The sequence below is a fragment of the Trachymyrmex cornetzi genome, unplaced genomic scaffold (assembly GCF_001594075.2).
Source record: "Trachymyrmex cornetzi isolate Tcor2-1 unplaced genomic scaffold, Tcor1.1 scaffold69, whole genome shotgun sequence".
In the NCBI taxonomy this organism is placed as follows: Eukaryota; Metazoa; Arthropoda; class Insecta; order Hymenoptera; family Formicidae; genus Trachymyrmex; species Trachymyrmex cornetzi.
The window spans coordinates 381788-395549 of NW_017300014.1; the positions used below are offsets into that span (position 1 = coordinate 381788).

Sequence of the window (13762 nt, forward strand, 5' to 3'; positions counted from 1 at the left end):
AATAATGAACCTCTATCATTAAACAGTACCGCCACATTGTATTGTAACTTGTTAATTGTTGAAATTATTGTTCAACATTAATTAACATTACCTATTATAATAATTAGAATAATTGTAATTCCTCATTATTTCATATTTGTATCACTTAAATATATTAATTAAATTCTATGTTTGTTAGAATAGATGTTTAAATTCATCTATATTATGTTATATACGTCTTAGGTATCGTTAAAAAAAGAATTTTGCATAAGCTATATTTATATTCATGCAAGGTTAAATAGGATTACAAATGTGCTATGTCAATTTATATTATATAATTTGTATAATTCTATTTATCTCAAGCATTATCCCAGGCATTGATTTTCAATTTCAATCTTCCGTTGTGAAATTACATTCCCATTGGACGCGCTATTTGTCATTTTCAAGCATACTCTCATCTTTATCTATACATTGACAAGAAATTCGAAACTTAAACTAAAAAAAGAAAAAAGCAAAACATAATACTGATAACCATTACGATTATGCGGGACAATAATCAATTTTGATTTATTTCAGAATCGAGAGAAAATTAATCCCGATATTAGGAGAGAGAGGAGGACGTTCTGGGAATTGTTTATTGTACATCGTTATAATATTTGCCAATTACGTCCGAAAGAGAGCCGGATCGTGTAACATCGTATAACGTATACTCGTCGGCGTCCGAGTTCGGAAAGTCGCGGAGCAGGATTTGCTCTTTGTTCTGTCTGATGTTCTCTTGCCTTCGCTGTTCGTTTTGCCGTTGCGCATCCTGAATCATCTTCAGGGTCTCCCAAGTGGCATTCAGCTCCATCAACGGCGCAGCATCATTTCGTTTGCCATGCCTGCTCGTGTGATGGTCGATTTTTAATTTCTATACTACGATTGATTCTGTTTTTATTATTACGTACGATTAGACTATCTTTGCGTCTCTTCTTTTACATTTCAAGATAATCTTTTACTCATAATATTAATTACTTATTGAAATTACTAGTGTTTCAATAAGTTCATGTATGCATTCTTTTATCATAATGGCATGTAATAATTATCTATTATTTATTCCATGTAAACCTTGCTTTAATCTGAGATAAAGTAAAGTAACAACCGTAAAGTAACTACCGTAAAGTAACTATTATACTATTCGACAAAAGAAACACTAGCACGGGATAATTTTCTGCAATTTTTGGATGTTGAATACAAATCCAGTTTCCAAATTACTCCATTAAATTTTATTTACATTTATTAAAAAATCCTTTTAGCAGGGTTGAAAATTCTAATAACATTCTTAATTTTGATAATAAAATTTTTTCAGCACATTATATATCGTAGTTGTAATATGACAAAATATATGAAAATAGCTCTTTTTACGGTTTTAACTGTAAATTTCTTTAAAAAATTGTGACATGATGGAGCAATTTAGAAAACAGAGTTGTATTCAATATCCAAAAAGTTAGAGAAAGTGACTCTCATGTTCTGGTGTTGAAAAAATAAATCATTTTTTGTGTCAAATAGTGTTACCAAGCATATGTACATATCGTGAACTGATTAACTAATTATGTTTGAAGCAACCTTATTATTCACTGATTTGTGTCACGAAACGACTGGCATCAACGCTCATAAATGTAATTACCTCGACTTTCCATACATGTGATAAAAATTTTTAACCGAATCGGCGTATCGCTGTAGCTGAACGTTTGAGTTGGTGATCTGCGGTGGTCTAGTTAATCTAGTCATGGGTTCCGGCTCGGCACAAATAATCGTTATTCCGATAATGGTGACAAGCAAGCAACAGAAGAAACGAATAGGATTCATCCGTGTCCGCATTTCGAACAGTTTGAAGCAGTAGTCTCGTTGCTGCAACGATACGGTGAGGCTTGTATACAAAAGAATGTTGGGATGACATGACTCGATATTCATATGTGTGATCGTAAATTCACGATAGACGTTTTCCTCTTTTTCCGCCACGAAATTTCCCGTCTTATATGTGACGCACATCAAACATAACAGAAAATCTTTTAATGCGTAAATAAAAGTTGTACAAGCTGAAGATGATCAAGCATTGCGGGTTTTCCTGCGAGTTCGCTTCAATGCGACTGCTTTGTAAGAAAGAAGTTCCTCGACAATTAACGCGCAAAATTAATTAATATCGTCAATTTCTTTGAATCAATCGAAGAATTTTTGAGAAATATTAAGAATTACTTTGTTCCTTACAAATATCGTGTTGTACCATATCATATTTTTTATATTTTTGTAAATGCAGAAAATAGTTTATAAAAATATAATATAAATCTTTTGAACTTTTATTTTTTCGTGAATTCCTTCTACTTTGGGCTTGAACTGCTCTGTTGCAATTATAATTATAAATTGTCAAAAGAAAATGGAATTATTTAAGTTGTGAATAACAAAGGACACGGTATTAATTTTAATTTGCTTGTGGAATCGATTCGAATAGTGATAGGCAGGTGCAAATCGTTGGAATAAATTCGTTAAGAGATAAACTTGCCATGCACGAACGAAACGCGAAATGACAAGGGGAATCGCGACTCAATTTCGTTGAATATGCAAAATTCATTGTGCCGTATTCTAATGCATACGATTATACATATATACGAGGTATAGAGTACTACGACTGATTACGGCGATAACGAAGCTGTCAAATCAATCACGGAATTTGATTTTCAGGTATGTTCTTTGTGATGATGACACATTCGTCACGTTGACTGATTACCGGATCGATAAAATAGCTGCGTTTAGCAAACAAAATTGATCAGTGAGCGCTCAGTGATTTTTTAATATGATTGATTCTCTTTAGTTCATCGCTGAATCTAAATGTAGAAATTATATTAAAGAATCACTAAACACTCACTGTTCAATTTTCTTTGCTGAAAAGATCCAATGTGTTTCTACTTACAACGCCGTTATTTGTGTGAAACAAAATACTTGTGTTCCATTAACAAGATTAATTGACTGTCATATTAGCCAGAGAATTCAACAGGTACATACATTAAATATATGCGCGCGCGCGTGTGTGTGTGTGTGAAAAACGCAAAAATAATAAATATAGAAATAAGTCATTTTAAATTAAAATTAAAAAAGTACATTGAAGTACCACTAAAACTATTTTATTTAATATTAGGTTTAAAAGTAAATAAAAGAAACAAAAATGTATATTAAATAAATTATATGTAATGTTACAATGTAATTATTAATATCAATAATACGTCTACGGTTTTTAGTTTTTCTTAATATTATCATCTCAGTTTTACGGTATATAAATTCAAAAATGAATATATAATACTAATATAATATTTTAATTTCCTTGCTGACTGTTAATTCATAATCACTTATCGTTTAAGTATTATATTTACCTTCTTGTTATATCTTTATCTTTAATAAACTAAAGACACTAAAGAGTGTTATCAGCTAGATATTCATAACCTACTCAAAGTTACAATATCTTTTAATGTGTTAATAATTGAACCATTTATCTTAATTATATACAATTTTAAAAAGATTTAATAATTGTAATAGACTACATCAGTAATTTATATCTCAAGTTACTAAGAAATAACATAATTCTGCTATAATTTATTCTGCATAGAAAGAAAACTAATATTAATTTAGAGTGACTGTTTCGCAATTTAAATTTATTAATACATAAATAAAAATTATAATTCTAATAGAATACATTTAGAATGCTAAAATAGATTTAGTATTGGTTTTATGAATAATAAAAAAATAACAAAAAAATGTATCTAAAAAATATTTTATGAAGGTTACTCCAAAACGTTTAATAATCGGAATATCTGCAGTTAGATTTTTATCAAGAGTTTTTCAAACACTTTTTTAAATCAGTTACGATATCAAAATTATAATTTTTTAAAGAATTAACAGTTAGAACTCACCGCTCGACAAATAAACCTTCGTGGCGATTTGTATAGTAGATTAAATAGTAAATCAATTAAAGACAAATATCCACTTGTATAGGAAGACCGAGTTAAATTCACTGATACTTTACAAATTCTTTCTCACCCTCGCGATACCCTGGTATCTTCTGAATATACCAGCAGCGAACGTTTCAGTAGTTCGAATCAATCGCTATGCCGCCGACAGGAGTATATATACCTACAAAAGCACCCTCCGATGCATCCCCTCAACTATAAACCACAACCAATCCCCGAGATTTAACCCCACCAGTCATCCTATCCGTTGCTAACAGAAAATATCACTGACAAGAATCAAGGTAGAAAACTGATACAGGATTATACCCAAATAGATAAGTCACGATAACGTCAAAATAACATTAAAATCGGAAATGATTGAAAAATGACTTGTAATAATCATTTTGGTATCATTTTGACATTATTTTAATATCATAATAACTTGTTGTTCTGCTTGGGTATGGAATAAAAAGAATAGAACAATACATGGAAAATAATATTAAACGGAAGCACTAATGATTATACAAAGTTACGCGACAAATTATAAAATTACTGTTTCAGCATGTTCCTGTACGAAAACTATCAAGAATATATTTAACATAACTTATTCCACTAATATTAGTTTCTCTGCATTACTCTTCTTATTTTAATAAAATATAATATTATTAATCGTAAAATATAGCATTATTTAATTAGCGTATTCTTCTTAAAATAAAACATTATCGTGGTCATTTTATTTCGATTAAACAAACGCAACGTGGCGGACACTCACCGTGTGGCGGTGTTCTACAGGTAAAGACTTACCTGATGCAGGTAATTCGCAGAGAAATGTATGTATATGCCATAAGTTAGACATATACATATATATATGTGTGTGTGTGTGTGTGTGTGTGTGTGTGTGTGTGTGTGTGTGTGTGTGTGTTGTGTGAGTGTGTGTGTGCTTATTTATAAAATTATTTTGTCATGTGTTATTTCGAAAAATTAATAAATAAAAAATTGTTAGATAATATTCTATTTTCATATATTAAATATCCAAATATATTCACCGATAACAAAAATAAAAAAAATTGTTTAAATATTTTTAATGTACATTATATTGGTAAATTTATGTGGTACAAGTAATCACATAATTTGACACAACGTAAAATAAATTTTGCTTCTAAAATTTTACTTATAAAATAATGAGAGATCCAATTACATGCTGATAAAATAGTTGGATTGTACAACGTGATATTTCTATAAAAATTTTTTTCAGAGGTATATACATATTCAGATAAATGTCAGCATATCGTTACATAGTACTGAAAAATGGCTGTAAGATGCAGCCTCATATGATGTTATCAACATATAAAATTACTATTTGTCTAATGACGAATAAGTCATTAGGTAAAGATTGAGACGACTGGGTTTGGTCAAACAAAAAATATTTGATAAGAAAAATCCTTTCATATCAATTATTGTGTTACATTGCGAATACGCGAAGGGCTATCATTAACCACGATTCTTTATTTATATGAAATCGTGATCGTGTGTAGAAACACTGTTGTCTTTTTTAATAAAAATGATGAATCAGAGGAGCAATCGGGAAGAAAAAGTAAAAAAAATAGGAAGAAAAAATGTAAGAACTAACGTAAAGGAGACATCATTGACGAAGTACGAGCCACCATCCATCGTCGACCTGCGAACGATGACAACGAGATCGTAGTGGGGAAATCGAGAGAAGCAACCAAGGGTGAGGGAACAACACACGAGCAGGAGAGGAAGCTAACTACAGTGACGATGCTCAAGTCTAGGTGGTTGTGGAGGTGACGGTAGTGGTGGTAATGTTGCAGGCAGAAGAGGGAACCTCCGCAACAGGTTGATGGAAAAGGGGCCGAGAAGAAGGAGGAGCAGGTCGGGACGTTTCGCGCGCGAGGGAGACGAAGAAGAACACGGGAGAGAACGGTCATTGCCACCACCTCACCTCGAGAAGTGCCCGAACGCTAGAGTCCCCGTCGGCACGATAAGCGCCGGCCCCGACACGGTCTACCGTCCGTGGCTGTCCCACAGTTTAGCTTGCCGTCGTTTGTACCTACTCGGCTTTACCTCTTACCCGTGTGGGGGGCTAACTTCTCTCTCTCTCACGAGGACACGAACAAGCGCGCGCGCTCGGCCGATGCGTGTCGTCGTGGCCTGCCAATTCTTCGTGCAGGGGGAGCGAGCCCACAAGCGAACACCAGGATCAGGCTGATCCAGAAGTCGCGAACCGAGCAAAACCAGTTCGATAGGTGCCAGTCGTGGCGAGCAGGTCGAGCCGGCGGCTGCCAACTCTGAGAGGTATCTTCCTCCCATCCACGGATCCCTGTCGTGAATCTGACTGTCGCACGCGACGTATGATATCTCGTGTTTACCGAGCGGATGTCCGGAGATCGGTTGAAGGGCGTTCTCCAAAGCCCGTGAAGGTCACAGGGTCACAGATGAAACGGGGAGGCGCCGGACGTGGGAGACACCACTCGATAGGCTTCGACCACGTGGCCGCAGCTGTTCACCGGGGATTTGCGATCGAGGGTGCGAGATTTGCGTCTGACTGACGTCAGGTGATCCAGGTGATCTCGTGGAACGTGCCGAGAACTCAATTCGACCATCATATCATCAAGAGGAGATAATGCATCGCCGTACAGTTTGACAACTTGAAGGAGTTTTGCAATAACGTCACAAGCAAAAGCAGAAGCAACAACAGCGATCTGTCGAGCGGTGTCAGTCAAGGTATGCTTACGACTCTGTCTCAAGGTTCCGAGATATGAAGAAGCGTCATACTTTCTTGCGCGAGTGACCTTCGTTAAGATTACAACAGTCGACAGTCGATGATATCGTTTTTTGTAAGAGGGCAATGCACTTTCAGAGATAATTCACGATAATTAAACGATTTGATCGCGCGATTGATGATTCCTGTGCTGCTGCAGGATTCCTAGTCATGGTGGGTACTGAACTTGGACGAACAGATGATTTCCTCTGCGGTCTTTCGTCCTTGATCCTCCAAGTCGGCATCGGCGCGATTAATCCTTTTTATAGTTTCTGCGGCCGGATGATTGGTCGGTAACATTGATAGATCAACGACATTAAATTCTTCCCAACAAAGAATCATCTTTATGACATTTTTATGACATTTCGTAACATTTAATAGACTCTGGCTTAAAAAGTTATTAATATCATTAACCTTTCCGAAGTAGAAACACGACTCCGAATCGATTAATGAACTTATAGAATATAGACGAAACGAATGACAACGGATAGTTATTAAATATATATAACAATATTTACGGACAGATGTAATTGCTTACTCTTTTATTTATATATTTATACTTTTGTATTTATTACTTTCTATTTAGATATTTATTTTTTTTTACATAAATATTTACTCGTTCTAAGATAAATTTTATAAAAAATCAAAGTTTCAATAATTGGAGATAGAGATGAGTTGATTTTATAAATAATATCTCCTTTAAAATTTAAGAGCAAATAAAAGAAAGACGGAAGTAGAGAGACGCGAAAACCACACTTGGTTAAGCTTAAGCCAAGCAAAACATATGAACAACGGATTACGGTGGCTGCACATACCAATATTATCCGCTTGATGAACACGGTTTATTGCGAATAATCAATCCAGGGGTTTATGTGTGTATACGGTTGTGGCATGTATCGACGAGCGGGACATATTGCAAATCCGTTGTCGAAGTTAGCCGCATGTTCCTTAGGATAGCGGTATATTAGCTCATTTCAACTGAATTTCATTCGTACGTGGCCAGACGAGCGTATGTGTGTAAACTAATGTCCCGATTTTACGCAGCTTCATGCATAATTTATGAGAGTTTACCCCGAGAAAATTCTAGTATTCCTCGAATCTGTTTATTTCGAGATAGTTATTAAATGCTTCTTTGAAACGATATAAATTAACGTTGATATATAACATGCGTTGCTTTTCTCGAAATATTTGTAACAAATACATTAACTCTCTAGAGCTAATGCTAAAATCTATAACATACACATGAGAAAAATTTCTGATTGAAAATGAATGAACCAGAAAAGCCCTAAACACAATGCGAGGCAACAGCTGTAAGAATAGTGATAGAAATGTTATAGAAATCAGCGATATATAATTGTCGTCTCCCGTTGCACAATGCTGGAAAGAAATAAAAATACCAACCAATCTGATCTCGTATATAGACTGTAGTATATTCTTCCATCTGCTTCGAAGTTATAGCACATATAACAGAATAAAAAATCTGAACGCTGATTGGTAGACTATAAGGCAATAGGCACAGAATTCCAACTCGTCGGAAATTTATCGCTATTGCCTTATTCCATGTTCCTAATATTGTGCATTAGCATATGCATTTCCGTATGTTGGATTCTTCTGTTCCTATCGCTATCACTATTGTTATCGCTATTTCTATTGTTATCGCTGTTGTCTCCCATTGCTTAAATTCCGATCATGTAAATTAAAATTTATCATGATAGAATATCTACTTATTTCTGCTAAGACTACATTCAAAAACGTCCTCTCCGAGAAAAATACTCGACGTAATATAATATACTTTACGTGTACTATTTATTTCGAGTAAAATTTTCTTTGAACAGGACGTTTTTGAATGTAGCCTAAAATTATAACAGATTTAATTCATTAGAAATTGTGATTTGTCCATTTTCCACTAGAGTTCCACTTAATGCAACCAGACTCTTTTCCCAATACAAGTACTGACATTGCATCTGTAAGATCCACTTAATTTAAATATTAATGTTTAACTGTGTGTAAATTAAAAGGCACTAAATAACTTCAAAGAATCAAAATGACACAAAATACTAAGTGTATTTTAATAAAAATAATTCAAATTTTGAGATGTAAGAAAATTGAATTGTTTGTCACTTTTGACAAAGAGATTTATAATTGAATTGGTTCAATAAACCCATCGTCAATGTGTTCGAAAGAGTTAAAAATCAATACGTGAAGCGATTTTGAGATTAAATAGAAAAATAACAGTTTTTTAAATCGCGCGCGATCCCTCGTGAAATCTCGATTAAGATAGCGGGCTTATGAGCATTTCAAATGATTTCGTAATGTTCTTGAATAATTTTCACGGATAGTAGCTAAAGGATACTGGCAGCGTTTGAACTTTCTGGTTTTGCGCTGCCACATTTGATGCGCTCGTAACTATATTATATATCATTGAAAAGAAATTATTTAATGCGGAGCACAGCTCGCAACGCTTAGGATTAAGACTTACGGTTTTATTTGAGCGTACAGTGTATCTCGGCGCCAACCCACATGTGCGCATCGCATTAGATACGTGAGTACAAATGAAAGTGGCAGGTACCGTTACTGCGCGAGTGCTACGTTACGACAAAAGCTTTTTCTGCTCGCGTATACGCCACGCACGTGCGTTCTCGTCGCTTTCCTCTGCCAATTAAGACACGCTATTGTCGGCGGATGTGCAATTTTTTGTCACGCGAAGGAGAGCATCAATTCCATAAATGTCTAAAAGAGCAATTAACACGTTAATACGAGAAAAGAATACTTAAGATTCGTGTAGCAAAGTGCGTCTTAAAAACGTAAGAATTGGTAAAAGTAAGAATGGAAATCAAAAGAATAAGCAATAATAATATTATTACTTTACAATATGTGTTATTAATATAAAATAATAAAAATCATAAAAAATTAATTAAACTTAATTTTTAAATAACCGACCGTTCATTCTGTAAAACAAAATTACATGCATGTATATTGTGGTTTTCGAGTAAAAAATTTGCGTATAAAGCGTATAAATGGTATTCATGAATGATTTAACTTACAAGGAGAGAGTTTAACGTATTTAACAATCAAGCATATTCAAGGAATCAATTGAAACTCGCCCAACACTTTGTCGAATTATGTATGCTTCGTTCTAGTCAATTAGCACGGACATCGTGTGCTCAGACTTTATAAGCGAAAAGAAAAAGCGTTTTTATTATTTATAACAAAAGAGAAGATTGTGTAATAACTAATTAATTAGTTAAAAGTTAAATAATCAAGTTAAAAAGTCAATACATTTTAATTTAATTTAATTAATTCAAAATTAATTAAATTTAACCTCAACTAATTACTTAGTGAAAACATTAACTAATTACAGAGAGAACAGTTAATAAGTTTTATTAAATAAATCGTTAAATTATTAGTATGTTTTGCTAAATAAAACATTAAATTGACTTGTTCACCAACAGATGATTACCGCTCGCTATTACGTCATCGGCAAAGTATAACGTTACATCCAAATTCCTGCCTTTGAATAACTGTAACCCGATTCGCGTGAATTGCACGGCTAAGTTTATCGAATAATTGTCATATCAACGGTGACCAAATAATTAATATCTTAAGATAACGGCTAAAAAGAAAAAGATGTAAAATTCTAGGAATTTAGAGATTGAAAACGAAAACTCAATATCGATTTTGTGATCCAGAAACGAAAATCAACTGAAGAAGAATATTTTTCCCGATAAATTATAAAATTTCTTCTTCCTCTGCTTCTTCATTCTTATCGATGACACACTTATCGAATGTATCTATGAAGTGAACCTTTTTTTGTGAAGCGGTCGTTGACCGAATCGGGGCCGTCTTTCGTCAAGCTCAAATTGTATAAAATACGATTACTAGCTCGTGTAACTTTAAAATTATTAAACATCGTGCAGCTCACAATAAGTTATATATTCCGCTAAATTTCTTTTTCTCTACTAGGATTTTCAACAAATCCTGCACACAGAGAGAGAATTTTTTCTTAGAATTTACCTTAAAAATATGGTTTGTTCTAAAACAATAAAGTCCTAAGACAACATTGTATTTCGAAAAATTTTATGTAAATATCTCTCATTCATTAATAAAACAACAATAAAATATATAATAAGTTTGATTAATTTTATTAAAGTGCATAGTAAAAATCTTTAAAATATTGTATATTGAATCACAACCATCATATATTCAGAGTAAATTTTAAGAGACAATTCTGTCCGTGTGTCTAATTACAAAAAGGATAAAAAGTAAATTACATTATGCTCTGTGAAACAATAATCTGTGTCTGTAATTTAATTCTCAGTTTTCAAAGGGTCATATAGTAGACATATATATACTTAGTCAAATTTCAAATGTGTTATACAGATAAATAAAAATACGAGAGAGAGAGAGAGAGAGAGACCTGAATTATTGATCCAGAATATAATTTCATGCACGATGAGCAATCGGTTCTGCCTTATCATTTATTTGTTAACAGTTTTTACAACTTTGGAGATAGCAACAGAATGTGAATATGCCGTTACAAAAAAAATCGTGTTTAATCATCAAATAATCACAATTAATGATATATAACGTTCGTGTTTAGTTCTGCATCATAGAAGCATATTATACTTGGCTTGGTGCCTACGACGTGTAGTCGAACCATTTGTGTTACCATTTATTTGTTCTTTTTGTCGTGAAAGATAAATGAGCTACACCCTTCGGGGTAACGAGACGATTATCTGTCAAGTGTTTTAATAGCATTCTGACGTCGAGGGCATTAATACGTACTGAAATTATCACCGTAATTATAAGAGATGTAAATGACGCGCTGGTCGAAAGTGGCTCGACTAAGCAGCATCCGGCCAAATTGAAACGAGTCGTCTACGAATCGCGCCGCCGTTAAGAAGTTAAAGCGTAGACACGCGAGCATACTGACGTTTCGCTGTAATTAAATGCTATTACATCATGTAATTACATCCAGACAGAGAGTCTTCTCTTCTTCACTCCGTCTGTTCTTCGTGCGAATCTTCCCAGATTAATCGTCACGCCGCGAATGTCACAGTCGACATTGTCTAAATTAATTACCCGTAAACGGATCTATTTTGCAAATTTTGGAGTGAATTATTAATTACGTTCGTGAAAGATTAAGATCAGATCATTGAGACAAGGAATTGGAATCTTGAAAAACTTTGTTTTTCTTACTATTTTGCGAAAGAGTAATAATCGAAAAAGCACCGAGGAAATACAAATAACGATAATAATGTGGCGAGAACAGTGCCTCTACCCGTACAAATTATAAAATGTGCAAAAAGTATGCGCACAGGAGATTTTTGTAAAAAATCGTTATTTGTTAAAAAATAAACGTTAATTAAAATATAATTATAAATACAAAAATAGATAGTATGTTTCTTAGAATTATTAAAAACAAAAAAGTATATATAAATCAAATATTATTTTAATATGAAGAATTATATTATTTAATTGTACAAAAGTATTCGTGTTTCTTTTAACTTGAATAATAATTTAACACTTTGTAATGTAACCATTGGAACTAATTGTAATTACAATTATAATTAGTATATTCTATTCGTTATTAATAAATTACTAATTACTAATTACTAAATGTTCACTTTTCTTGAAAATAAGATTTCTTTAAAATGTATTTTTTGCACGAATACTTTTTATACTCACTGTATATATTTGCGGAATCACTCTTCGCTTCGAGAAACACACATACATATACATATATGTATGTATACATACATACATATATACAGGGTGTTTGGAAAATAATGACAAATCTTTCGCATAGGGGTAGAACTAAATTAAGAAGAAAAATTCTCTACCATTTTATGATTTTAGCAATAGATTTAGTTAATAAGATATTAATTGCTAAAATTGTAAAATAATACAGGACTTTTCTTCTCAGTTTAGTCCATTCTATCCCTATGTGAAAGACATTTATCATTATTTTCCGAATATATTTTGGTTTATAACGTCTTTCGCCGTTGTCCGATAAACTCTCGTACATTTGCCTGTGGTGCGCACCCAGGTAGTACACAGAGCATACATATACATATTCTTATTTTGTATACACATAAGAAAGCAGACAAGACATACATGAGATATACGGTTCGGTTAGTGCAAAAATCTTCACTGCCTACGATCTTGCCAAAATATTTCTTCGAATATTGTGTTTGATTATTTCGCGAAAGGTAACGGGATTATTTCGAGAAAGATAACGGGAGAGTCATGACAGTGAATACCCTGCACAACACTGATTTAAACTGTTAAATCTATAGTGTCAAATTTAACCTAACTATATAGTGTCAAATATAACCATTGTTTTAGTATAAAATAATGATATGATTAAGTAGGAGCAGTGCCGGCGATATTAAATTAAATTTGACACTATAAATTTAACAGTGTAGGAAAATGAGGGAAAACAGTCGTCGGGAGGACATTGTCTGACAAAAACGTAATAAACTTTTCAACTCATAATTTAAAATTTTTTACTTATTTTTTACTTCTTATTTTATTATACAAAATTATATTTCATAAGTATTGATTCTCGTCATCCGCAATCTACTGAACAACGATCGAATTTCAAAATAAGAATCTCAGAAGAAAAAGATTAGCTTTTCTAGAAAGTCAACCTAATTTCTTCCGGTTTTCTATATTTCAGATGTGTAACCGGCGGAAACAAACCTGGTCCACTGTTATCATCGGCAATGTGTTGATCTATACTATTGTTATCGCCAGCCCGATCTACGTTCCTCAATTTCAACCGGGAAGTAAGTACTTTAGTTCGCTCTATTATTCGCGGGAAGAGTATCAATAGTTTTCTTCTAGATAGCATCGACGCAGTTTGGAGAGTTTCTCTGCAGTAATACACGGTGTTTAATGATCGTAATTCAATTAAAATGCCGTTACGTCGTCTTACGGAAATTGCGTGGTGCCTTTGGCATATCGACCTCTGATTATAACTAACTTTAATTAGATATAATCGTGAACGTAACCGAATTAA

The 13762-nt window shown here is 33.3% G+C and overlaps 2 protein-coding genes across 4 annotated transcripts in view; one reads left to right on the forward strand and one right to left on the reverse strand.

The window, feature by feature from the left end:
* Positions 1-232: 232 nt before the first annotated feature.
* NPF (neuropeptide F) lies at positions 233-5989 on the reverse strand. 3 transcript variants are annotated; one of them, XM_018517490.1, is made up of 3 exons: positions 5920-5989; positions 1646-1869; positions 233-860 (listed from the first exon to the last, which is right to left on the reverse strand). In XM_018517490.1, exons 2-3 carry the CDS (start codon positions 1837-1839, stop codon positions 614-616), a joined length of 441 nt encoding a protein of 146 aa, XP_018372992.1. In that variant the 5' UTR covers positions 1840-1869; positions 5920-5989; the 3' UTR covers positions 233-613. The 3 variants fall into 3 exon arrangements, with proteins under 3 accessions (XP_018372992.1, XP_018372991.1, XP_018372993.1); XM_018517489.1 differs by lacking the exon at positions 5920-5989 and adding an exon at positions 4048-4091; XM_018517491.1 differs by lacking the exon at positions 5920-5989 and adding an exon at positions 3921-4025.
* A 170-nt stretch (positions 5990-6159) lies between these two features.
* Np (serine protease notopleural) overlaps positions 6160-13762 on the forward strand; it is a gene marked incomplete at its 3' end in the record, with an annotated part of 20250 nt that continues 12647 nt past the window's right edge. The window contains exons 1-2 of the mRNA XM_018517485.1: positions 6160-6701; positions 13421-13529. Coding sequence (XP_018372987.1) covers positions 13421-13529 — 109 coding nt within the window. The remainder of the gene's footprint in view (positions 6702-13420; positions 13530-13762) is intronic.